This window comes from Naegleria lovaniensis (genome assembly GCF_003324165.1).
Source record: "Naegleria lovaniensis strain ATCC 30569 chromosome Unknown tig045, whole genome shotgun sequence".
Classification (NCBI taxonomy): Eukaryota; Heterolobosea; class Eutetramitea; order Acrasida; family Naegleriidae; genus Naegleria; species Naegleria lovaniensis.
Window position 1 is genome coordinate 170746 of NW_025407867.1, and position 24661 is coordinate 195406.

At 36.7% G+C, this 24661-nt stretch overlaps 12 protein-coding genes across 12 annotated transcripts; 7 read left to right on the forward strand and 5 right to left on the reverse strand.

Annotated features, from left to right (window-relative positions):
• Window positions 1–76: 76 nt before the first annotated feature.
• On the reverse strand, window positions 77–1288 carry C9374_010766 (uncharacterized protein; the record flags this gene model as incomplete). The annotated part of the gene is made up of 1 exon (XM_044686346.1): window positions 77–1288. The coding sequence occupies one exon, from the start codon at window positions 1286–1288 to the stop codon at window positions 77–79; it is 1212 nt and encodes a 403-aa protein (XP_044543656.1).
• Window positions 1289–1465: 177 nt separating this feature from the next.
• Window positions 1466–2722, forward strand: C9374_010767 (uncharacterized protein; the record flags this gene model as incomplete). The annotated part of the gene is made up of 1 exon (XM_044686347.1): window positions 1466–2722. The coding sequence occupies one exon, from the start codon at window positions 1466–1468 to the stop codon at window positions 2720–2722; it is 1257 nt and encodes a 418-aa protein (XP_044543657.1).
• A 425-nt stretch (window positions 2723–3147) lies between these two features.
• C9374_010768 (uncharacterized protein) lies at window positions 3148–5457 on the forward strand (the record flags this gene model as incomplete). The annotated part of the gene is made up of 1 exon (XM_044686348.1): window positions 3148–5457. One exon carries the CDS (start codon window positions 3148–3150, stop codon window positions 5455–5457), a length of 2310 nt encoding a protein of 769 aa, XP_044543658.1.
• A 171-nt stretch (window positions 5458–5628) lies between these two features.
• Window positions 5629–6421, forward strand: C9374_010769 (uncharacterized protein; the record flags this gene model as incomplete). Its single annotated transcript, XM_044686349.1, has 2 exons — window positions 5629–6133; window positions 6201–6421. 2 exons carry the CDS (start codon window positions 5629–5631, stop codon window positions 6419–6421), a joined length of 726 nt encoding a protein of 241 aa, XP_044543659.1.
• A 121-nt stretch (window positions 6422–6542) lies between these two features.
• On the forward strand, window positions 6543–7400 carry C9374_010770 (uncharacterized protein; the record flags this gene model as incomplete). The annotated part of the gene is made up of 1 exon (XM_044686351.1): window positions 6543–7400. One exon carries the CDS (start codon window positions 6543–6545, stop codon window positions 7398–7400), a length of 858 nt encoding a protein of 285 aa, XP_044543660.1.
• A 70-nt stretch (window positions 7401–7470) lies between these two features.
• On the forward strand, window positions 7471–11499 carry C9374_010771 (uncharacterized protein; the record flags this gene model as incomplete). The annotated part of the gene is made up of 2 exons (XM_044686352.1): window positions 7471–8896; window positions 8963–11499. The coding sequence occupies 2 exons, from the start codon at window positions 7471–7473 to the stop codon at window positions 11497–11499; spliced, it is 3963 nt and encodes a 1320-aa protein (XP_044543661.1).
• Window positions 11500–11750: 251 nt separating this feature from the next.
• Window positions 11751–14522, forward strand: C9374_010772 (uncharacterized protein; the record flags this gene model as incomplete). The annotated part of the gene is made up of 1 exon (XM_044686353.1): window positions 11751–14522. One exon carries the CDS (start codon window positions 11751–11753, stop codon window positions 14520–14522), a length of 2772 nt encoding a protein of 923 aa, XP_044543662.1.
• Window positions 14523–15819: 1297 nt separating this feature from the next.
• Window positions 15820–16095, reverse strand: C9374_010773 (uncharacterized protein; the record flags this gene model as incomplete). Its single annotated transcript, XM_044686354.1, has 1 exon — window positions 15820–16095. The coding sequence occupies one exon, from the start codon at window positions 16093–16095 to the stop codon at window positions 15820–15822; it is 276 nt and encodes a 91-aa protein (XP_044543663.1).
• A 353-nt stretch (window positions 16096–16448) lies between these two features.
• Window positions 16449–19329, forward strand: C9374_010774 (uncharacterized protein; the record flags this gene model as incomplete). Its single annotated transcript, XM_044686355.1, has 3 exons — window positions 16449–16767; window positions 16872–16994; window positions 17174–19329. 3 exons carry the CDS (start codon window positions 16449–16451, stop codon window positions 19327–19329), a joined length of 2598 nt encoding a protein of 865 aa, XP_044543664.1.
• Window positions 19330–19522: 193 nt separating this feature from the next.
• On the reverse strand, window positions 19523–20263 carry C9374_010775 (uncharacterized protein; the record flags this gene model as incomplete). The annotated part of the gene is made up of 1 exon (XM_044686356.1): window positions 19523–20263. The coding sequence occupies one exon, from the start codon at window positions 20261–20263 to the stop codon at window positions 19523–19525; it is 741 nt and encodes a 246-aa protein (XP_044543665.1).
• Window positions 20264–20393: 130 nt separating this feature from the next.
• On the reverse strand, window positions 20394–21724 carry C9374_010776 (uncharacterized protein; the record flags this gene model as incomplete). Its single annotated transcript, XM_044686357.1, has 2 exons — window positions 20394–21151; window positions 21241–21724. The coding sequence occupies 2 exons, from the start codon at window positions 21722–21724 to the stop codon at window positions 20394–20396; spliced, it is 1242 nt and encodes a 413-aa protein (XP_044543666.1).
• Window positions 21725–22912: 1188 nt separating this feature from the next.
• On the reverse strand, window positions 22913–24595 carry C9374_010777 (uncharacterized protein; the record flags this gene model as incomplete). The annotated part of the gene is made up of 1 exon (XM_044686358.1): window positions 22913–24595. The coding sequence occupies one exon, from the start codon at window positions 24593–24595 to the stop codon at window positions 22913–22915; it is 1683 nt and encodes a 560-aa protein (XP_044543667.1).
• Window positions 24596–24661: the final 66 nt, after the last annotated feature.

Sequence of the window (24661 nt, forward strand, 5' to 3'; positions counted from 1 at the left end):
TAAACGCCGTACCTCACACCCACCCACCCATTTCACACTCAAAAAATTTTTGAATAAAGAAATATCAATAAATTTATTATTCATCATCGTGCATTCTATCAATGACACTGATGGAGAGTTCAGTGGTTTCTGTTGAAGAAAGAGCTTCAAATGAATACGTGTCATTGACAATAAATCCTTCGGAGGTTGTAAGAACTATTCTGTTCAATAAATCAGTAAAAGTACACACCCCTAAAGTTACTCTTTCCTGAAGGAATGAAAGAAAATCACCAGACAAGTAAATCAATACTTTGATGTCAGAAACAACTACCTTCTTTCTTTTTCCATTATAAGACAACACAACAACCTTATCTTTGCCCTGATGTGACTTCATAAGAGTGTTGGCCAGTTCGAATGTCTCCGTTAATTTATCCAATACTTCGGCCCACTTCTCACTGTTTCTATAGAATGTCATATGTTGAATGGTATGCATGCGCTGAATATCTGTTCTTTCTTGGATAGCATTTCTTCTACGATCGGTGTCTTGAATATCACGTTCAACAAGATCAATTACATTGTCTTCTGGATTAGAATTAAGTTCTCCGGTGGTCAATAAAAATTGTTGATTATCACGTTCAATATCCCACACTTCTTTCAAAATGGGATTACTTGGTTCAAATAAATCAAAAGTTCTCAAAATCAATAAATTTGTTAAAGGAAAAGCAATGATGGAACCTTGTTGCAAATCACCAACTGTCTTAAATTCAGATGTCACGACTGATGATGGTAAGAGTAAATTTTTCTTACTTGCATCGTGGGACTTGATTGTAATTTTAGCAAATTGGTTGTATGGATATGTTTTACCGTGGCAATGGAATAAATCTTCGTTATTAGATGGATTTGCACTCAAGATGATACCTTTACCAATAACTACCTCGTCAATACATAATTCGACATCTTGATTAATTTTCAGAGTGTGATTATTAAATTTCTCTGAGAGTTTTGATCTATATTCAATAATTTCCTTTTTCAATTCCTCCTTCAATCTGCGATACTTTTCAGCACAGCTTTTATCACCACGCACATGCCAATTCCATTCTTTGTTGTCAAATAATTCCTTAATATTTCTCGCAACCTTTTCCCAATCCTTGTCTTGTTTGTAAAGTTGTAATGCAGCAAGGACTTCAGAGTCTGTCCATCGTTTTCCCGTGCTGGATTGGTCCTGTGATTGATTGCTATTTGATGCTTGACTTGAGTTAGGTTGAGTGTTGGTTGGTTTTTGCTTCTTCTTGGGTTGAGTATTGGCCATTGTTTTTTTAATGGATGATTCTTCAAAACAATACTAGTCAACTACGTTAAATAGGGTTGGTGAATTATGTACAACAGTTGTAACGGTTGTAACGGTTGTAACGGTTAATTGTTGTAAATTTACAATAGTTTGAGAAAATATGTAATATTGTAATATTACAATGCAAACTGAAAAAAAATGCTACCTAATACATTACATGTCGTCATCACTTATTTAATGATGGCAGCAACTGTCATCATTACTCATCCTGAGTTGATTGATTATCCAGGTGTAAATAGTCATATCAATGTCAATAGTTTCATATCAAAATTAAATAACCTACAACAAGAACTGTTGATGTATAAAGCATGCTCATGGGATGAAAAGTATTTGAAAAGACTTCAATTACTTGCTTGCTCATTAATCCCTCCAGTAATGCCTTTGCCACCAGAAGAGCCATATTATACTTCCAAAAAATTTAGAACTAAAACTCCATTTTGTGGACAAGGACGAAGTCAATACCGAAAACCAAAAAGTAAGGTGGAAGGAGTTGACAATTATGGAAAATGGGATGACGATAAGTTGATGGATTTCACTCATTTAACTCGTGCTGAGTTTGAAGAAATGTATTCTAGGATCAAATTAGAACTGTTAAAGCCAAGAAGATATTATGACTTGAGAAGAAATATCAATACTAAACGTGAATACAGATACTCAAAACTTACTCCAAAAAACAGATTGCTGCTAATCTGTGTTTGGATGGGATCATATTCCAAATTTGCTCTGCTGTCAGAAATGTTTGGAGTTTCCAAAGGATATGTTTGCATGGAAATCAAACATATTATTCCCATATTATTATCGGCCTATATGAACGAGGTTGTTATGCCAGGACATTTGACTGTATTACAAGGAAGCTCTAATATTGATAGACTAGTAATAGGCGCGCTTGATGCAACGCATTTCAGAATCTCCAAGCCAAGTGTAGATCAGGCTATCTATTATCGTGGTGACAAATGTATCCATTCTTTCATCGGACAAGCGTTAGTTGATCTTCAAGGCAGATTTTTACATTTTACGGTTGGTTTTCCTGGAAGCAAGAACGACAAAGATGTATTATTCTTCAGTAATATCCAAAAATACTTACAGGGTGTGATGGTCCTTGCTGATGGTGGATATCAAGCAAAAACATTCAAACATGGAGTTGAATTGGTACTTCCAACATCAACCATCATCAGAAGTAAGCCTGATCTCTTTGTGCAACACAAATCTGAGAGAATGATTGTAGAAATGACCTTCGGATATGTAAAACGATTATCAGCAACGGCAACAAGATGGAGACAAAGAAAATCTTTGCTTCCATATGTTGCAATGGTAGCTGTTCTATGTTCGAACGCTATTTTGAAAAGCAATCCGTTGGTTAAAACCATGCCAAACACTTTGTTCAAATTTCAATAATAAAACGCTGATGATCATCATATTTGTTGTAGAAATATTTTTTTTTGAAGATTGATTTGGATTTGTGTTGTGTTTGAGATTAAACGCCGTCCTCACACCCAACTCACCCAATCCCATGTTCATTTTTGCTGGGTGTGTGGGTCTGAGATTAAAAATCCTCAGTGCTGTACTGTTTTGATAATCACACGAATACAGTCACTTGTTTTGATTAACCTTGAGTGATTAAGCTATGGTCATGAGCACAAGTAGCTCTTAATGTAGACCGTTATGTAGACCGTTATGAGAGACGTGTCGTTTTGGGAGTTATTGTCATACTACTCGCTACTTATCATTCCACAGAATTCCATGCCTGAATAGCCGACAGCAATAGTCATGAATGCCAATAAAATAGATGTAGCAGACGATGAAGGTGAAGTAAAAAAAAAATGAAGCCACAAGCAAAAGGCGGATTTTGGAAGCCTTCATCCGCAGCTTCATCTTCGGAAACTACAAGCTATACAATATCTTCATCACTGTCATCATCATCCTCTTCGGAATATAGAGATTCAATTATTAGGAGCACAAGTAGTGGTATCGGAGAGGATGATCAAGTTGGAGAATTTATTTATAATCCTTTTAGGAAATTATCAATGAATGAACAACGAAAACGATTACCAATATATTCCTATAGGAATTGTATCTTGTATCTCGTGGAAAAATATAATGTGGTTATTGTGAGTGGAGAAACTGCAAGCGGAAAGACAACACAAATTCCCCAATATTTATTTGAAGCTGGTTGGTGCTCGAATAATCAATCGATTGTGTGCACTCAACCAAGAAGAATATCAGCCATAGCAGCTGCTAAGAGAGTATTTGAAGAAAAAAAAGCTTCGTTTATGGAGAGTGGTAATAATTCTGGAGCCTCGTCCTCTTCGAGCATTGGAATTTCTACAAGAAGCGGTGTCATCACACGTGAAAATTCGTATATGGAACTTGGTGGCCTAGTGGGATACTGTGTACAATTTGATGCAAAATATTCTGATTATTCAAGAATTAAATTTATGACTGACGGCATGTTACTTCGGGAAATGATGGTCGATCCATTGCTTAGCGATTATTCTGTAGTCATGATTGATGAAGCTCATGAGAGGAGTATTAAAACAGACTTATTGATGGGACTAATGAAAAAAGTATTACAAAAACGTCCTGAACTACGACTCATCATTTCGAGTGCCACTCTCGATGCAGAAGATTTCTTTCGATTTTTCAATGTACCACAACTCAATTTGTCCTCCTACATTGTCAGTATTGAGGGAAGGAATTTTCCTGTTGACGTTTTTCATGTACAGAAGCCTGTTTCAAACTATATTACTTCGAGCTTACAGTGCGTGTTAAACATTCACCGTAGCGAACCCCCAAATTCTGGTGACATTTTAGTTTTTCTCACAGGTCAGCAAGAAATAGAGGAGCTTATTTCACTTCTCGAAGAAGAAATAGAGAAGGATGGCAAAGATGGGATTCTTCAAACGCTACACCCTCTACCTCTTTATGCTGGGCTCTCCATGGAAGAGCAAATGAGAATATTTGACGTGTCTGCACAGCAGAGTGCAATTCGAAAAGTAATCATTTCAACCAACATTGCAGAAACATCAATTACAATCCCATCCATACGATATGTGGTAGATTGTGGATTTGTGAAAGAGAGAGTTTACGATTATAGGGCCAATAGAGATTGTCTTGTAGTCGCTGAAATAAGTAAGGCCGCTGCAGAACAGAGAGCTGGCCGAGCTGGTCGGGTTAGTCAGGGCAAGTGTTTCAGATTATACACAGAGGAAGACTTTTCCAAACTCAAAGAAAATACAGTTCCAGAAATTCAGAAGTGTAATCTTACAGAGTGTCTATTGCAAATGAAAGCAATGGGAATTGAAAATTTGGTCTTTTTTGATTTCTTGTCGCCACCTCCATCACAGAACATGGCCAAATCTCTGGAGACCCTATATGCGCTAGGAGCGATTGACGATGATGGAAAATTAACACACCCTCTTGGAAAGCAAATGGCAGAATTTCCAACGGATCCCTTCATTTCCAAGATATTGATTCAATCAGGTCAAATGAATTGCTCGTACGAAATACTAATCATATGCGCCATGTTGAGTGTGAAAAATGTATTTGTTTCGTCCCGCACAATTCAAGATCGAATTGAGAATGCAAAAAAGAAATTTTCAGTCATGGAAGGCGATCATTTGACCATTCTCAACATTTATCTGGCCTACCTCAACAACAAGAAATCAAGCAACTGGTGTTACGATAACTTTATCAACTATAAGGCCATGCAAAGAGCAGAACAGTTTTACCATCAATATGAAAAATTTCTCAAAAAGTTTCACATTCCAGTGCAGTCCATTATGGACTCTCCACACGATGCACCAAGTGATATCATTCGAAAGTGCCTCATTACTGGCTATTTTTCCAATGCAGCACTCAGACAACATGACGGATCTTATCGATCTATTAAGGGCAATCAAATTTTACACATTCACCCGAACTCTGTTCTCTTCAAATATCCACCCGAGTATGTCTTATTTACTGAGCTATTATTCACTACAAAAGTTTTTATGAGAGATGTTTCAACTATTCAACCAGAATGGTTGGTTGAAATGTGTCCTCAACTCTATGAAAGAACCGTAGATAGGAAAGCTAGAGAGATTGAAGCCCGTCTCGACGTTGTAGCCAACCTCAATGATGAGGACGAGTAGAACGAAGATCTAACATCGAATTGAAACAACTGTCCAAATATGTGTTTTCCAAACCTAATTTCCAATTTTGGAATTTCTTTGAAAATGGTATGAAAAACGAGACATTGCCGTTTCCAAAACAGTTCTTTTCACAATTCTTCGTTCCAAAAGACTAAACGTTTCAACAACAAAATGCAAGCTCTCCATTCCTATCGATTTCTCATTCTTGCCTCTACTCTGTTGATCCTTCAGGCTCTATGCTTTCAAATTTGCAATGTGGAAGGAGTTTTATTGAAATTAGATTCCAAGAAGAACAAACGAGTATGCTTCCAAGAACATTTATATGAAAGCACTCCAGTGAAAATAACTCTAAAGTTTCCAACCAAATCACCGACTGACGTTAATGGAGGAGACATTCGAGATGTTCAAATTCGATTATTTGGAACAGATCCAGAAAAGAACGAATATTTAGATGCTCATTACTTTTTGCAGAGTTTACCAACCATCGTTCAAGACAACCAAGCATTCAAGATCATTTCACATCATTTTAAAAGCTCTTCCACATTGTATGGAAATTACAAAATTTGTATCGAACAAGAATCCAAGTTGAAAGAAGTGGAATTGGATCTCCATATCGATGTTGGAAAATCAGCTGAAGTGGAATTTGAAGAATTAGAGTCGGTCAAGCATGTTAAAAGTATGTTGAATTATTTCAAACTTTACGAAAAATTGATGAAACCTACGTATGATTTGTCACACTATAGAAATTGAAACTCTTTTGAAAAACCTGGGAAATCAAATTACTACCATCACTTCCGAACAAATATATTTCAAACATCGAGAAGAGAGGTTCCGAGAAACCACAGATTCCACCTACGAACGTTTATGGATCGTTGCAGTTTTGCAAGTCATGATTCTTGTCATGAGTGCATGGTGGCAACTCTCCAGTCTCAAAACCTTTTTCAGAAAACAGAAATTAATCTAACTTGATACAGGTGTACTCAATACTTCCTTATGCTTTCATGAAGTATGAACTCAGTAAATTAGCTCGTTTGAATTTTAAAATGTACCTATTTGTTTTTGGATGAAAATTCAAAAACAAAAAAATGATCATTCCAACAGAGCTGTGGATTGAAATTTTCAAATTCATTCCATTCCGACATGCCAACAGCGGAAAGAAAGTATCAGTTTTATCCATCGGTTGTGTCTGTAAAGAATGGTCGTTTTGGTTTCTTTCCGATCATCCTCTTGCGAATATGTTGTGGTATTTGCGAGTTCGGCACTATCTATTTTGTGGTCATTCCATAAACAAGGTTCTCGGAAACGATCTTGTTCTTCCTAGGCTTGTTCGAAAAAATTTACAATTTTGTGTGGATTTTCAATTTTTGAATCAAGTATTGAGAAATGATTGTTATGAAAGTATTCAATTTTACAATCAAGAAAATGATGGTGTTTTTAATGGAATCAATCGGTTATTTCATTTCATCTCACACTATCATCCTCAAGTGAAATGGAAACAAGTATTGAAAAAATTAATTCAAAATTCCTATGTAACGCAATACTTGTCAAGTCTTACGAATCGAATCGTCGAGTCGATGAATCCATCTGGATACTATGCAAGAGGATCAGCTGAAAGATTTGTTCATTTACGTAATGATCATGATTCGAACATGTTTCACATTGCACAATTTTTGGAGAAACTACACGCCTCTCAGAATCGAGTGAACGCTCTGAATTCTCTCATTCAATACTTGAATTCCATCTTTTGTCAAAGAGAGGACAACTTTTGGAAAGATTTTCAATTGCCGAATAGTTGCGACATGCAAAACCGAGTCACACGATCAATGGGTGTAATGTCCAAAGAAACATATCATGAATTTTTAAAACAAGTCTTTCGACCACCTCGAACATGGCTTTGTTCTTTTGAAAGACCAAGAATGATGAAAATTTTTTTAACGGTTTAGAAAAGCGGCAACACTTCCGATCACTTGCAAAGTTTTGATGAATTTTTTTTTCCGTTTCATCATCAAAAAAATGGCCAATCCGCCCAATCGAAGCTTGCTGACACCACAGAGAGGAGGACAGCAGCCACAGGCTTCATCACCAGCAAGGAACCACTCCATAACAACAACAACCATAGGAGCTTCTGGATCGGGATCATCGGATCCACCACAACACATTCCGAATGTAACTCCACAACGGCCCTATGGTCTGAACTCTCCTGCAGCTTTAATCAATAGCCGTAAAGGCGTACCTAATGCTGTGTTGAATCTAGTTACAACAATTTGTGCAAGATTTGTGAATGAGATGGAGGAAGAACATGATGATTTTTTCGAAAGCACACAAAAGCAAATTAATGCTTTAAATGCCTTATCGGCTTTTATCGAATATTATGAGGACATGTATCAAGACAATACTGCTCATCCACTTCTCGATTTGAGAGAAGACTTTGGTGTAGGAGCAGTGCTGGAGTGTGTGCCAGAGGATTTTGTCGATGAAATCACTCAACAATATTTAATGAAATATATCATGAGTCAAAGGGACAACAATAATACCAACACAGAACTTAACACCCCTGAAAAACGACAATTATTAATTGCAGCTTTGAGAGTTTTAGCGTGTGTCAATCCTTCCACGTATGATCAGTCACCCTTGTTGTTGGACGAGGTAATGACTTTTTTTTCGAAAGAAATTAAGGAATTTTTAGGAAAAGATGATAAATCAAACACTTCATCTGATTTTGAGTTCAACTATTCTAAATATGTATATTGTCTAGGGTTAATGGCATGCGTCATGAGAAGCTCAACAGATGGAACTTCCTATTACATCCAAGATGGACTTCCTCAAATTATAATAACCAGATTTAAATCAAAGATATCTTCAATACCCAAAAAACCCAAGAAGAAATCTCCAGATACTAACTTATTTACCCCCGATTTTTCGTATAACATTGGAAATAACTCAATACAAGAATTAGAATACCTAGAGCTCAGATTTTTGGCCTCGAATTTAAGTTTATTGGGCGAATACTTAGAAGTCATCCCTCACGTCATGCATGCTGGTGGTGGCTCTTTAATTCTACCTCTACTCAAGTCTAAAGACAAATTCCTCATGTCAGATGGATTGAAAATTGCAGATTCCTTACTTGCTCACACCTCGTTTGCTCAAAATTTTGTTGAAAAAGGTTGCCTAGTAGCATTATTGAAACTTCCAAACATCACCTATTTGGCAGGAGGTTTGTCTTTGTGCCTCTCGAGTATTGCCACTTATCCAGAAATTATGGACAAGGTGTGCAAAAACACGGCCGTTGCGGAAAAAATAACAGAGTTGGGACTCTCATTTGTAAGATCCAACCATACAGAGCTGAGAAGACATGGTTGTCACTTTTTTCAAAACACTTTGGCCTATTCGACCGTCGTAGCTCGATTTGATAAGGAAATGGGTTTGAATATGTTGTTGTGTAAGTATTCACTATTTTTTTTTTAGCGAATTTGCATTCACACTTCATTTGTTACATGTTATTTAGCCATTCTCAAAATTGTATTGATCGAAGATGTTAAAGAAGATCCCTCACTAACGAGACAACTGCTTACGGCTGCATGTCAAGCTTTGCGATCATACCTTCAGTATCATGTCATTAATTTTGGATTTAATTTGCAAAAGAAAGCCACCAAAAAAAAGAAGCTGAAATATATGGATTTTCAAAATAAGAATTTTACAAACAGAGTGGCACTAGAACCCTTTAAAAAGAATATATCAGTCTTAATGAAAGCATTCCAAGAACAAATATTTAATCCTGTCGTGAAAATTGTAAATAATTATGGTCTAGCCCCCATATTAGAAATATTTAATAAGAGCAATTATGTTTGGATGGACAACACTCTTTCTTTCACAATTTTGGAGATTTTGGAATTAATTTCTCTTTCTCCGTTTTCACACATTCCAATTGCAGAGACTGAAGTATTAAGCGGTAGATCTGGTCTTTCATTACTTTTGGGAAGCTCCACTGTAGAAAATGAACCTATAATTATAGAGGCTGCTCTTAGAACGATTCATAACATGTTCTTTACACATTCCAAAATTGCATCAGTCTTGTTACCAATAAGAAAAACACTATTTGAATTATTCCGTAAAAACGATGGTATTCGAGTATTACTTGACGATTTACAAAATTATGACGATCCTAACAATATGAACCAAGTACGAACACTGTGTTGTGGTATTTTAATAGGACTTTCAGATGAGCCATCTATTAACCAAATCCTTTTTAAAGTAGAGCTGGGTCAGTTGTTGACAGACATTATGAAAGACAAACAGCATAACGAAGAACAGTCGGAGTCATTCAGCGAATTGAAGGAAGTGGTGTTGAAGCTGCTTGAAAAAGTCACAGGAAGAGAATCAAAGACAGTTATTAGAGAGGCCAAAGATCACACTCTCGTTCGTTTGGAGAAGGCCAGTATAGTGGCCAACACTCATATCACATACAAACAAGACGAACTCTTACAAATCATTCACGAATATTTGAAAGATAAGGGTCTTTCTAAAACGGCCGAGTCGCTACTTTCAGAAGCAAAAATTACTCCTCAAAACACAATTTTATCTCCATTTGTTCCAAAACCAAAACCTGTACTTGATAGAATAGTTGTCAATTATTTGAGACAACAACACAGAGAATGTGAAGATCCTATTTCAGTGTTGCCTGAATTTTCTTTGTTCCACAAGCATTCCTGCCCAAAACCAGGAAACTCTTTGAAGAGTGCAAAATGTATTACAAAAAGATTGAACATGTCCAGAATATGCAACAAGCCTCAATATCTGGGATTTGATTTTCACAAGAAGAATCGAAAACATATTTATTCACGGCTATCATATTCTCGTCCATTAATCACACAGACAGACAGTATCACTTCCATATCTTTCGGACCAGACAGTTCCAACCTCTATTTTTCAGGTGAAGAAGGTGACATTTATGTCTGTGACACAAAAAGTGGAGATGTGGATTCATACAAAATTATGGAATATGGACCTGTTCGTGGAATTCAATTCTCTACCGATCGCTTAATTGAACCAAGAATGTTGGCATGGGGAGAAAATTCAAGTTTACTTTACAGCGTTTCAAATTTAACCAAACCAATTTTTGAGTTTAAAGATTGCTTTGCTTCCATGTTCAGCAATGGAAACGATTTGGTTGTAACCTCAAGTTTTAACACCACTCAAATATACAACTTGGCAATGCAAGAGAAAATTGCTGAGTTGACAGATTCCACTGAAGAGAATAATACTGTTGCATGTTTTAGCCCATATGACGATTTGATACTTACGAATGCGAGCCTTTGGGATTTTAGATCTCACATTCCTAAGGCTGTTCACCGATTTGATCGTCTTTCACAAGTATATGTGAATGTTTTTAATCCAAATGGCTTGGAAGTCATCATCAATAGTGAGATTTGGGATTTACGAATGTTAAAACTTCTCTCTACGTGCGCTCCGCTCCGTGATGCCAAGTATGTGAAATTTAGTAGTGATAAGGAAGTCATGTTTGTAGGTTACAATGATTATTCTTCAGGAAACATCCACGATACCAATGCAAACACATTCAAGATTGTCGATTCATCTTCGTATCAGCTCCTTGCTACTCATACATTCGATAAGAATAGCACCATTGTGGATTTTGCAATAGATCCTGTATACAATCAATTTGGATTGGTGACAAACAATGCCGCTAAAAACCTTAATCATGTGAAACTGTATGAATTTGGAAAATCAAGAAGAGATGCCTCCTACGACGAAGATGAAAATGAATTTATTGAGGAAGAGGACAATGAAGAACACGAAGGAGATGAAGACCAAGACGATTTATTTGACCATCCTCTATTCCATGACGATGACTACATGTCAGACGATGATGAAAGTATTATTGTTTTGGATGCTGAAGATGATATTGTCATTGACGATTTTGATGAAGAAATGGACGATTTAGAAGATGAAGATGATGAGGAAGACGATGACGAAGGTGATGAACACATTGTTATTGAACTCGATGATGATAGTGACGATGAATAATGAGAGAGTGAGAAATTTCGAGTTACCAATTTATCGTGACACTGAGGACTCTTTGATTTGAGCTGAGAAAAATCAAGATGACTTTTTGAAATCATCCAATACACATACAAAATCCCAAAACAGACTGCCTTCATACGATGCCAACACTTTCCAAGCAATACCTCTTTTATGTACATGACATTAACACATGTCAACGAATTCTTTAAATGGTTTGTCTTGTTCCCAGCCAGCCAACTTTAAAATTGTAAAAAATGCAACGACGACTCACTCTTCTTCAGCAGCAAGGCGGCTCATCAAAACACCATAAAAGGCTTATCAGCAAATGGCCGTCGTTATTATCCTCTCTATTTATTGTGGTGATCGTGTTGACCTTGTTCCGATCCATTCCACTTTTTGATAGGAACATCAATAATCATGAATTGGATCATCATCGGAACGGATTTTATGTTCGAGCTCAAGTCATGCCTGGCTCCAATTTAATGATGGATCCAATGCCAAATTTAATGATGGATCCCAATCAGCAACATCATGTACAGGAGGTGAAATTATCCTTTTCCATTCAAGATTTGATTGTAAATAAGAAAATTTTAGATCTTAATTTAATGTACCATGTTGGTCTTCCTCAAACTCCAGGTACTGTGACTGTTAGTACACCTGACAAGAATATGCAACACTCAATGATTAATTTTCTTCAATTTTTGAACCATATGCATCGAACGGACTTGTTCCATCCCTTAACGGACTCTGAAAAATTCAATGGCAAATTCAAGACAATCGCTCAAAACATTATTGGATACGTATTGACACCAGGTAACGCTGAAGATGGTACGACCAATGACAATGAACGATCTCCAATTTTGAAGTTATTCAAACTTTCCCAACAAGAACTCGATCGAATGGACATGCTCATGAACAAAACTCAGGAACAAATTTCCACACTCAGCGAAGAATTTTTAGCTCAATACGTGACGCGAATGGAACCTGTTGAATATGACGAAGAGGCCGAGCAAAAAGTCACAATGACTTCGCATGTTCAAGAAGAGATTGAAAAGTTGAAAAATTTCCTCATCCAAATTGCTCGAATCTACAAGACTCAACGAATTAATCTCAGACGAATGGGTCTTGCTAAAGGTGCTAACAATGAACCTGCTCCTAATCGTGCATTGAAATATGTGGTCATTGGCTCTGGACCTGTTGGACTTTTGAGTGCCATTGAAGCATCTCTCATTCTTCCAAAAGTGTACATTATTGAGAAGAGAACTACCTTCTCTAGAGATGTCTGGTTTGACTTGTATCCTCAACCATTCAGCCAATCGGTGGAACTTCTCGAAGAATTAGGATTTCCAAATGAGCTTCCAAACTTGGAAGTGAAATTGAACACTGTTGCCGATACTGACGGAAAAGAACGAACTACCTATACCATTCGTTGTCAAATGACACAACGTTTCCTGACCAAAGTGACCTTCCTTCTCGATAATGTTCAACACATATTCGGTTATCAATACATTAATCAATGTAAAACGAAACCTGGATCGACAAGTAGCAGTGCTAGCCAATCATGGACATCGAGATGGAGTGACTTGAAGATTGAACCCAATGCAGAGTATGCAGTTGCAAATTTCTTAAAGACAAACAATAAGGATTGTTCTTCTACTCTTGATTTCATGTCATCATCGGAACAATTGGATCTGTGCTCAAAATCTGAAACAGTGTCCTTTACCACTACAAATGGAAAGAATTGCGAATTAGAGAAAATTCCATTCGACATTCTCATTGGAAGTGACGGTTTATACAGTACTGTAAGAAGCTCTCTCAACATTAGCACTCACGACATTCATTCGTTTGACGTCTCAAATACCGTGTATGCAAGAGGTCTTCCAAAACCAGCCATTCCTAAAATTACTGTGAAACCAAAACTCGAACAAGTGGCCTTAATTATTAACTTTAAGAGTGTTGGTCAAAGAGATTGTCCAGAAACTGCCATTGATGAAGACACTGGTGAATTTATTGATCCATGGAAACCAAGTTTATTATTGCCAAATATCTGTAGTGTGTTTAAGAGATTTTATGCTGGACATTGTCACATGCAAATTCTGTTTGACAATGAATATGGTCAGAAAGCCATTGAAAAATACATGTCAGCAAGACGGAAAGCTTTGAACAAACTTTTACAAGAGAGCGGTCACAACAATGTCAATCTCAATGGAAATGCCAATGATCAACCAAATGCCAATGACAATGGAGACAACAAGTTGCGAGATCTCATCTTGGATACAGAAGCTAAAGAAATCAGAAGTGCTGCATTCGCTGACGCCTCTCGTGATTCTTCCTATGTCAACTCGGGTACTTCATCTCAAGAACAGAAATTTGTGTCGAATTGGGAAGAAGAGGCCTTTGATTGGGACAAAATTCTTACCATCGTCAATACCGTTCTCGCAAACAAGTATGAAACGATCGATGCATTCAGAAAAGCCATTGTCAGCTCAGATACTTTCACTGGAGACAAACAATTACAAAAACAATTTGATATGGTTCTCTTGAGAGTTGTATTGCAAAAAGCTGAGAATTTAACAACGACCATTGCCTTAGATAATCCATCCTCTCCATTTGCTGTAAATATTTTGAAGGGAGACAGCGTGGCATCGGCTCACTTCCGTCTCGGAGTTGGTGTGAATAATGCATTCCTTGCTTTTGGAGAACTTACGTCCTTCATTCAACAATTGTATAGTAATAACGTTGCAAGTGTGAAAATACCATCGAGAGAAGCTCTTGAAAAACAATTATCTCAATCTCTTTCAGAATATGAAGGAAAGGCACAATTTCGATGGAATCGTCTCATCAATTATATGGCAACAGCCATGTACTTTGAATCATTTTGTGATACTGTGGTCTTTATTGATCCAGGTGAATATTTTGGTGTTCAAACGATTCAAGAAAAAGATTATGACAATTTGGATTATATTCCATTCGATAACTTGTTGCAAATTCGGAGATTCTGTCAAAATCGAGGACATACCTTTTAGCACCTTACACCTTACACTTTAGTGCCGTTTGCAATGGCACGTAGTCCCAAAAAGGAGATACAAATAGCACTTAACACTGGAGTGCCAAATGCAAACAGCACCTGACACTTGAGTGCCGAGTGTCATCAGCACCTGTATATTTTTTAATTTATTTAAATATTATTTTGAAATTACAAACCTCCGTCTTCACGGTTGTGAGCAACGGGCCTCAAAATTCTCTTCACTACACAATCATCATCGAGTATCACGAACGCAATTTTTGGACAATTCGTCTGACAACGACAATACCAAATGATCATCTACGAAATTTAGTTTATGGAGGGAAGAATAGACTCACGCTCATTTTCTAAGGTGAAGCGTTGTGAGGCAGTGGTTCAAATAATGTTCCACCGTTCAGCACCTGTTTTCTGAGTTGATGTTGCGCCATACAACACGGCGTTGAAAGAGATTGAGATGAAGTTGTCGAACAGGATGTCAGAGCTTGCTGAATGAACTTGAGAGACGATTTATGTTGAGGAAAAACACTTGCAGTACAGGAAAACATTTTCATTTGGTTCAACAGGGGAGTGAAACTTGCCAGCTTTTCTTCATAGTGACATGTACTTTTGTTCAATTGTTACAAAAACGGTGAGAAGAACAAGAGAATGGTGCTCAACACTGTTGTTGGCTGATGTAATCGAATTTGAGTGATTTGGGAATGACGGTAACAGCAAAAGTCAAGCTGAAGCAATCAGAAGGGTACAATTAAGGGAACTGGAATCACTTTTTGTTTCGTAGTCATACTTCTTAACGGCTGAGTCTATCATCGTGAATGAAAGGAACATATCATCTTTTGTGCCTCCTAACTCCTTTCATACGAAGGTCCAAGCTAACATACGTAAGGAAAGTAGATGCATGAGATTAAATCATGCTTTTTTTTTTGTTTGATAGATTCGTTATTGACCTTTTTATATGAACACGAAGTAGAATGGTTAGGTTCACAAACTAGTACCTCCATTTCAATCAACATCCATTTCGCACCTTACACTCAAGTGTCAAATACAAATAGCACCTTACACTCAAGTGTCAAATACAAATCACACTTCATTCATTTGGCACTCAAGTGTCAAATGCAAACAGCACTGACACTAAGTGTAAGGTGTAAGGTGCCAAAATATAACAACTCGTCAAAATCATGACAAGCTCTCAGTATGGTGGAATTAATTCTCAAAAGACATGCCTTTGGAACTTGCAATTTTCGTTCAACAAAACAACAGCCATGACAATTGACATTTAAAACCTCTAGCACTCTAATTTATTATTCCTTCTTAGACACCATGTGATAAACATTGGGTGAATAATCAATAAACAAATAATCCTTTTGGTCTCCTGGTCTTGCACAATGTTTTTGATGGAAATTAGTCGAGTCTTGATTCACACGAGCATCCGTGAAGGATTTTCCTTGTTGTGAAGAATAGGTAGTTCCAACCAACAAGGAACCAAAAGCAGCAGCGCCAAAGATGGCGAGTTGAAAACCTCCTTTTCGGATAAAGTAGGAAGAGGTGAGAGGGTTGAGTTTATGATTTGGTGCCATGACGAGTTATTGGTGTTGGGAATGGATTACAAGAAGTGTATTCTTGGTTTGTGTGAAGACTCTTTTTTTGATTCTTTTTTGACAGCTGGCAGGTTCGTTAAATTTTCACAAATTACAAAAGCATCCGTGCGATTCTTGAGTTTAATTTTTGCCTTATTAACCATGACTTACAAATATGGATATATTTTTACAGTTGACTTTTACAACTTTTACAAGCAGCTGCCAAAAGTCAAAACGTACAAAATGAAAAACAAAGCGTCCTTGTGCGGTGTTGATGACAATCATCCCGAACAACCATGACCTCTGAACAACGACTCCCATTAAATCAGGAGAATTAGAACTGAGAAAAAAAAATGAAAACTCGACCAAGGAGAATTCAAAATAATTTCTTGGAATTTTCATCATCATCAACATTGACAATTACTTGTTGTTTATTCATTCTCTTGATTACACTCCAATCATCTCTTTTAGCATTTCATTCCAATCAAATTTCTTCATTTCATTTATTACACACCGATGATTTACATTCACATTTTGAAGGTAATGGTCCCGATTCGAGTTTGACGGATGGCAGTGTTGAGAATGGAAATAATCAAGTGATTGGACATTATGCTCGATTGTTGACATTGATCAAGAAGATGAAAAAGACCTATTCCAATGTTTTACTTTTAGGTAAATTTTTATTATTATGGAAATTATTTTTCTTAATAGTTTATAACAAACATTTAAATATTATTTTATTATAACTATTATATTTAATATTAAATAATTCAAAGACGGTGGAGATTGGTTGATGGGAACCATGTTTCACACTCTCTCCATGTCAAGTATGTTTCCAGAGTTAGCTCCTCCAGAATTGGAATTTTTTAGAATTGCCGGATATGATGCAATCACTATGGGTTAGTATTCATTTCATTACTTTTTGACATTCGAATTTCATTTCTTTTTGACATTCCAATTTCATTTCTTTTTGACATTCGAATTTCATTTCTTTTTGACATTCCAATTTGACGACGATCATAACTTTGGATCAATTCTTGTGGAAATAATAATTTGAATATATCCATCAACTTTATAGGCAATCACGAGTTTGATGTTTTTCAAGAGGGCGTTCTTTCCATCATTCGTCGAATGAATTCTCAAAGTCACAACGACAAGTATGCTTTACCAATTGTTTCATCGAATCTCATCACAAATTTGAACGAATTACAGAGCTCGGGTGGAAATTATAACTTGCAAGAATGTGAACAATTTTGGAACGATTTGATTCGAGATCCCTATCACATTCATCCAAACAATGGAAATGCTGAAAAATCAAGAGAACCAAAACACCAGCATGAAGGAACATTTTTCACACCCTACATGACAAAAACTTTTAAATCTGAGAATGGAACTGAATTAACCGTAGGAGTGATTGGAACGATGGGTCCAGCTGCTGCCATGACAGCCATGACAGGTCGACAACCTTGTTTTCATTATTATGGATTTAATGAAACGACCAAAAAAGTCGATATTGATCGTTATGTCAATTCCATCTATCATCTTGCTCTTGATTTGAAATTAGGAAGAAATGGATCACCAAAATGTCATGTCGTAGTCGTCTTGTCTCATTCTGGAGAGCCTGAAGATAAGGAAGTGGCAGAAATCATTGTGAAAAAACACAAAACAGAATATTCAAAGAAACAGAATGAACATCTTCCTCGAGTTGCAGTCGATGTACACATTTCGTCACATTCTCACAATATTTATTTTGAAAAACTTTCATTTACGAGTCGACGCAGGGATGACAAGAATCAACATGATATTCAACATGATGTGTACATTCATCAGGCAGGTCCATATGCATCGAATTTGGGAGTTTTACAATTTGATTATATATTTGAGACAGAACAATTAATTTTGAAAAATGAAAAAATTAAGGTTCCCAAGTCCACTCTCATTTCCGACAGTGTCACAAGAGATGCCTATGAACGAGATCATTTAGGAGACATTAATAATCCAATTTCTCTGTTTCATACGACTGGAGTGTGTTTTGATTGTATTGACCATGAAAATGTACTACTTCCCATTCGAATTCCAATCACGAATGAAATTCCAATGGATCAAGATTATTTGAAAATTTTACAAAATTACAAGCATCTCATTAACAAGTACATCCTAGGAGCAGAATTTCCATTTCAATATGAATCATGGATTGGAAGTATTGATATTTCTAACATTACTGAAAAAACACAATTTGGAGATGTAGCAGCAGATTGCATCGTTCATGAAATGCGTCACAATCAACAGAAAATTAAGCATGTGCTTGAACAGTTGAAACAACAGGTCAGCAATTATAATCCAGAATGGACACTCTCTCAAGTCGTTGCTCTCTATCAATCCCAGTCACAAAAGAACTCTAAACCTCTTGACAAGTATCATTACCGATTTAATCATTGGCGTCTGAAAGATATTGAAAATGTTGTGAATAATCGATTCGATGTTTATTTAATTCCAACGGATGGATTTCGAACTCATATTGTCTCGCTCAAGCATTGGAATGAATCGATCATTCCGTTACAATTTTCAGACATTTACAACATGCTTCCTCTAGGAAGATTGAAACACAACATTCGTGAAGGAATACTGCCAGGAGAATCGATTGAAATATTTTACTTACCCTTTCGAACTGCGAAACGATTGTTGACCTACTCTTTTGTGATTGGAGAAGTCATGGGATTTCATTTTCTCTCCATGTGTCGAAGTACAAATTTATCTTACAAGACACGATGGTATGGAATTCCATTACTAGTGGAAGATAAAATCGATGCAAAAGAAGAACGAGAGCTTTCATGGTTTTGGAAGTTGTTACGAAAAGTGAAAAATTCGCTTGCCAGATATTACGATTTTGAAGTGGACGGTTTTTCAGAAAATGAATACAGAGATCGATACTTTGCATCAGAATCGCATGTGTATTCAGAAGATGCCTTATTGGGAATGATGATTCCTGGGTGGATGGTTAATTTCATGTCGAAAACAGCAACCTTTACAGGTGGATTTTTGTCTTTGGAGATGAGAGATCGTTATGGTCGAGTGTTAGTCATTCCCCACACGAACACGGGAGTGCCAGATGCGACGGTTCAAGTGAATAGCAAGCTGGAAAGCAAGACCTTGTATCAAACCACGATAAGTGCTACACCATTTTTGGATTATCAAATCGTTGCGGAATGCTTGGCGTCACAAAGAAAACATTAAGGTGTCATGATTTCCAAATAAAAAAAGTGTGGATTTTACCATTTTCAATGAATTGCTCAAAGATGTACTGAATCTTGGAGCTACTTAATGAGATACTAATGATCACAAAAAAGATAGTGTCATCAATGTTTCCTTGCTCAGATGTTCAAAGCTTACTCTTCCCTGAAAACATCCTCTGTAGTAATTACAAAACTCACTCGTTCGATGCTGAGCTGAATATGGATTTGTAAACTTCTGGATTGGCGTTTGTAGGAACCACGAGTGTTGAGCTCTTATCCTCTTTTTGTTTCTTCTTTTGTTTTTCCTCTTTTGATGATTTTTGTTTTCGTTTCTTTTCATTTGACGCCGATGATTTGAGTGATTCTATTAATTGATTTGCAACCTCAGGCTCCGGATTCAATCTCATCACATCAGAATCTGCATTAAAAGGTTTTTCACAAAGCATACAATATCCATCCTTTTTGGCCAAATCCAAAGCCTCGCCACTAATCACATGTCCACATGATTTAATAATATACACCGGAAATTGTCCTCTTATTTCCTCCTTTGTTACAGGACAAATAAATCTTGCTGTTCCGCTCCTCGTTACAGATGTTTTATCAATGGTTGTTTGATCATCGGAAGGCTCCTCCACAAAATTTGGATTCTTCTCCAATCGAGCCTCCAATAAATCACTCAATTTTGAAACATGTCCAATCACCGATTCATGTTTCTTCTTTTGTTTCTTATCCACCAAACATTCCAACAAACTCGTCTTGTTATACAAATAACCGATTTTATCCACAACAATAGGCTCGGAAAGATTTTCCTTTGTTAACCGACATAAATTCCAAGCAGCATAATTTACAGATTCTTTATCAGCCTTCTTTTCTTCCTTTTTTGTTTTTACAATGAGGTCTCTCCTCTGAACAATGGTTCCTCCATCACAGCCCATGGTGATGATTCAAAAAGTATTTTTTTTTTGTGTTTTTAAAAAAGAAAAAAGAGTTTACAAATTGAACATGAACTGTTGGATCAGATCAAGGTTTTGAATGAACTTTCTTTTCGATTTTTTCAATATTGAACTACATGGATCCAAAGATGTCTCTCACACAAAGAAAAGCAAGAACCAAACCAATGACCAAGCACACAGTGAACACATTCCACGCATGTTTCATCCTCGAATTCGATGCATTGACGACTCGACTTGAACTCCTTGTGGTTGGATTGGGTTTCACAACACTTTTTGATGGTCGTGGTGATGAAACTGCCATGGATGGTTCTGGTTTAACCAATGACGTTGGAGCGATGGATTCATAAATTAATTCAGTCCATGTTCGAGAAGTATTCACAACAATGGATGTAAGAATACTTCCTAATTTTGTCAATATCCACTCAATTTTAAGATCAATGGTCCAATTCAATGACTTGTCATCATTGAGCATGAGGAATTGATAATGTGAGGAAGGAACAATTTCAATGACATTTGAAATATTTGGAGTTTGATAAGGTTTCAATGGAATTAACAATGTCAGTATGGTGTTTTTGAGGCCATTTTGAGAGGTGACGTACGTGGTGGCTAGTATGGGAGAGGATCCTCTCTGAATGTCAAATCTTAAAATTTTGGGTGAAGTTTGAGCGTTGGCATGGTACGATTGAGTTTCTTTTGAAAGTGAAATAATTGCCAAATTTGCCATGGTCTGTGGTGTCAATAATTTCAAAGTAGAGTTGAATTGGACGTTGGTGGTTCTTAGATGCCATCGTGCTTCATAGGTGTGTGGAAGGCCATCAACGGAACTCATTTCATCAATGACCAAATACATTGGAATTGCCCTCGGATAATCTTTTAAAGTTTCTCCTCCCTTAATGAATAACAACTCACGAGAATGATTCGAAGGAAAATACGTCAAATTTCGATACGCATCCACGTACCATCCCATGGCATAATCAAACAATGAGTTTCAAAGATAGGCCGAGGAGTATTTGCATTTCCATAACCAATCAAATCCCACGGCACTCGTTTTTGTCTTTTCTGCGAAAAACCATCGACTAAGACTGTGTTATGACTTTCTTTGGAGAGAGAATACGTTCTGAACACGCTCTGTTCATAATCTCCTCCTCCATTATCAAATAACAATCTGCGTCTTCCATAGGGCTCAATAATAATATTCAACTTGTCTTGATGTTCATGGCCGTAGCCAAGACTTGCAATATCCATTAAGGCATAATGATCGGTGGCAGTCCATCCACTTCTCATGATGGCAAAGCTAGCATTGGGAAAGAATACACTTGTCCATGAAGGAGGTGGAATTGATTTTTGATTCAATACCCATCGAATCAGTGTCGAGTTGGGTCGAGTTGGGAAAATAGCCCGCGTATGAATTGATATAATTGGGAACATGGACGTCCCAACCATCGTTGAGAGGACCTGGCATGAACCCACTTGGAGTCATCATGTAAATATCATATTCGAGAGTCTTTTCGAGTCGCTTTACGTAATCTATGGGAAATTCGTTCAAAATGCCAACTGTCTTTCCAGTGAGATAGTCCATTAATGTTATCCACAGAAACATGTTGATAACCTGTCGAGAGCTCAATTTGCGCTCCGTCCTCAAAGAACTGATTCACTGTTTCATTGTACATGGTCGAAATGGGTTAACCTGGTGTTATGTTGTTATTGGTGGTCGTTCAAGAGAACGAAAAGTTTTCAAAACCTTTCGGATCGAAGTAAATCTTGGAAAGCTTTCTGTCAAAGATTGATCAATCTTTAACATTAGCTTTCCCCGCGATAGAGCTGAATGATCCTTTATGTATTTGTTAATTATTCGATAATATACACAAAACATATGAACATTGTGAACAATCTGTATTAATACAACGCTTCGTTTCATCTAAAAAGATTGTCTGCAAATTCATTGTTGGTATCATCTTCCATTGGTAAACTATAATCGACATCATCATGATGAAAAAGATGATCAACGAATGTATCTTCAGAAAAAACATCATTAAACGAAGAAGTGAATGATTCAAAGTATTCGTTGGAAAATCTGTGTACTTGGATGTTGTATTCTCCAACCATCCATACTTCAGTTGTTTGTTGATCAAAGAAGATATGAATGGACTGAACACCTTGCTGGCGCAGTTGTTGTTGGTGTGAATTCATGGTGGTTCGTCTATATTTTTTGCAAGAGAGTGCAAAGAATTGCAAATGCTTGATAAATTTTTGAAGCTGGTAACAAGTGGGGATACTCGCTCATAACACACAGCGCGAAATGTCAGAGGGATGTGGTGAGTGGTAATTCTCGATGTGTGGTATAATCTATTGGAATTTCTGAATTTCTAATTGTTGCTGCTTTCTCGTTGGTCATGATCGCTCTCTGTGGATTATTTCTATCGAACGAGTAAGATCGTTTCAGAATCGTCATGGTTGTTCCAGTAAAATGAACAAACTTTTGCAACGACGGTCAATCTGACCCGTGGTGTCTTCGTGTCTTGTTTCCTTCCATCAATATCTCAAATCAAAATAAATCAACACTAAAGAGTACTGAAATACTCCAAATTTTTCAGCGAATCACCAATTAATGAAACATCATCATGACTTATATCATTGGAGTCCAAAAACAGCGCTTCCAAATTTTTCGATATGGACTGTTGCAAAGAGCTCTAACCCCCTCTGAAGAATGTTATTGTCATCAAGGTCCAACTCAGTGAGGTTTAGACTAAGAGTTCTACAAGCAGCAATAAATAAAAGTCCATCATTTCCAATGTTGCAACATTTTAAATGTAGTGCCTTCAGTTCAGGAAATGATCCTGTGCATAACAAACGTGCTCCTTCATAACCAAGGTTACTATTGGACAACATTAATTGCTGCAACCTGTTGCAAATAGGGCTAGAGATTAAGGATGGCATACTTTTGTACGAAATTGAGTTGTTGTTTACGCAAAGTCGTGTCAATTTTTTCAAGAAATTACTTTCGCAAATAGCAATCAATCCTTCATCTCCAATGTCACATCTTTGCAAGTAAAGCTTTTGTAAATTTTGCATTACGTTGCTTGTGGCAATCAATATTGCTCCCTTGGATGTGATTAAATTGTCCGTAAGGTCTAGTTTGGACAGGTTGAACAATTTTGAATGATTGCTTGTCAAAAAAGAGGTTCCTTTTTCAGTGATACCATTTTCTGACAAAATTAAACTTGTAATGTTTCTCGAAAATTCACTTTCACAAATTACTGCAACTCCTTCATCTTGGATGTTATTATTCCAAAGGTCTATCTTGGTAATATTCTTTAAGTACGGGCTTTGAGACAATATTTGTACTCTAGTTTTCCCAATGTTACATATACCTAAATCCAATTTGCGAAGACGTTGTAAGATGATACTGTTCGCAATTGCTTTCACACTCTCTGTGGCAAGGTTGCTATTTCTTACATTCAACCATGTTAAATTACTGAATTGGTTACTTGTTGTAATAAATTTGATCATTTCAATGGAGTTCACCTTCTCATGTGTTCCTGAAATATCGAGGGCTGTGAAATTAAAGGTATTTGGATTGGATGTAATGATTCGTAAAATAGAAAGAGTATCATGGCTAAGATCAGGGATGACTAAAGAAAACGGGATTTGCGATACTATTTCGTACCAATATTTTGAAACAGTCATGCAAGTGTGAATAAGGAATTTCTGATCAAGAAATTTTAGAATATGCAACATCATGTCATCACCGACGTCGTCCAATCTCGTAAAAGATTGTTCATAAGCGTCATTTTCATCAATCAGGTTCTCATTCTCTTGCAAGTTTGAAAATTGTTTTTTCTTTTTCGTTGGTATTTTGTTGAGTGATGCTTTGTGTGCTTCATTAAAAGATTCTAATTTTCTTTTGTTTGAGTGTTCGTTTGAACATGAAAATTGAGCTAGGGCTTGTTCATTCGATGAGACTGTATGGCAAGTACTTTCTAAATTCTTTCCAAATTCAGAATCTCGCCCCATTAGCCATCTGTTTGATTCTATGCATTGGTTTGAATCAGTAAGATTTATATTACTATTTTCTGGAGCTCCAAATAATATTCTTTTTTCATTGTTCCACAAATTTAAACAAATTGAAACATGTTCGGATAATTGTTCAGCATAATTGTACAATCGTGTATTAATAATATCATCATCATGATTCATTTTCTCCTCCACAAAATTTGCAGTCATTGGTTGCAAACAAAATGGACAAATTCTATTACCATCATCCTTCAGATTTTTCATTGCAATCCGAATGAATTGAATTCTTTTTTCTTCCATGATTGTTGATGCTGCGTTTTCGGAAAACGATAGGAACTTCGTTTCAGCCTCTCGTGCAAATTGTTT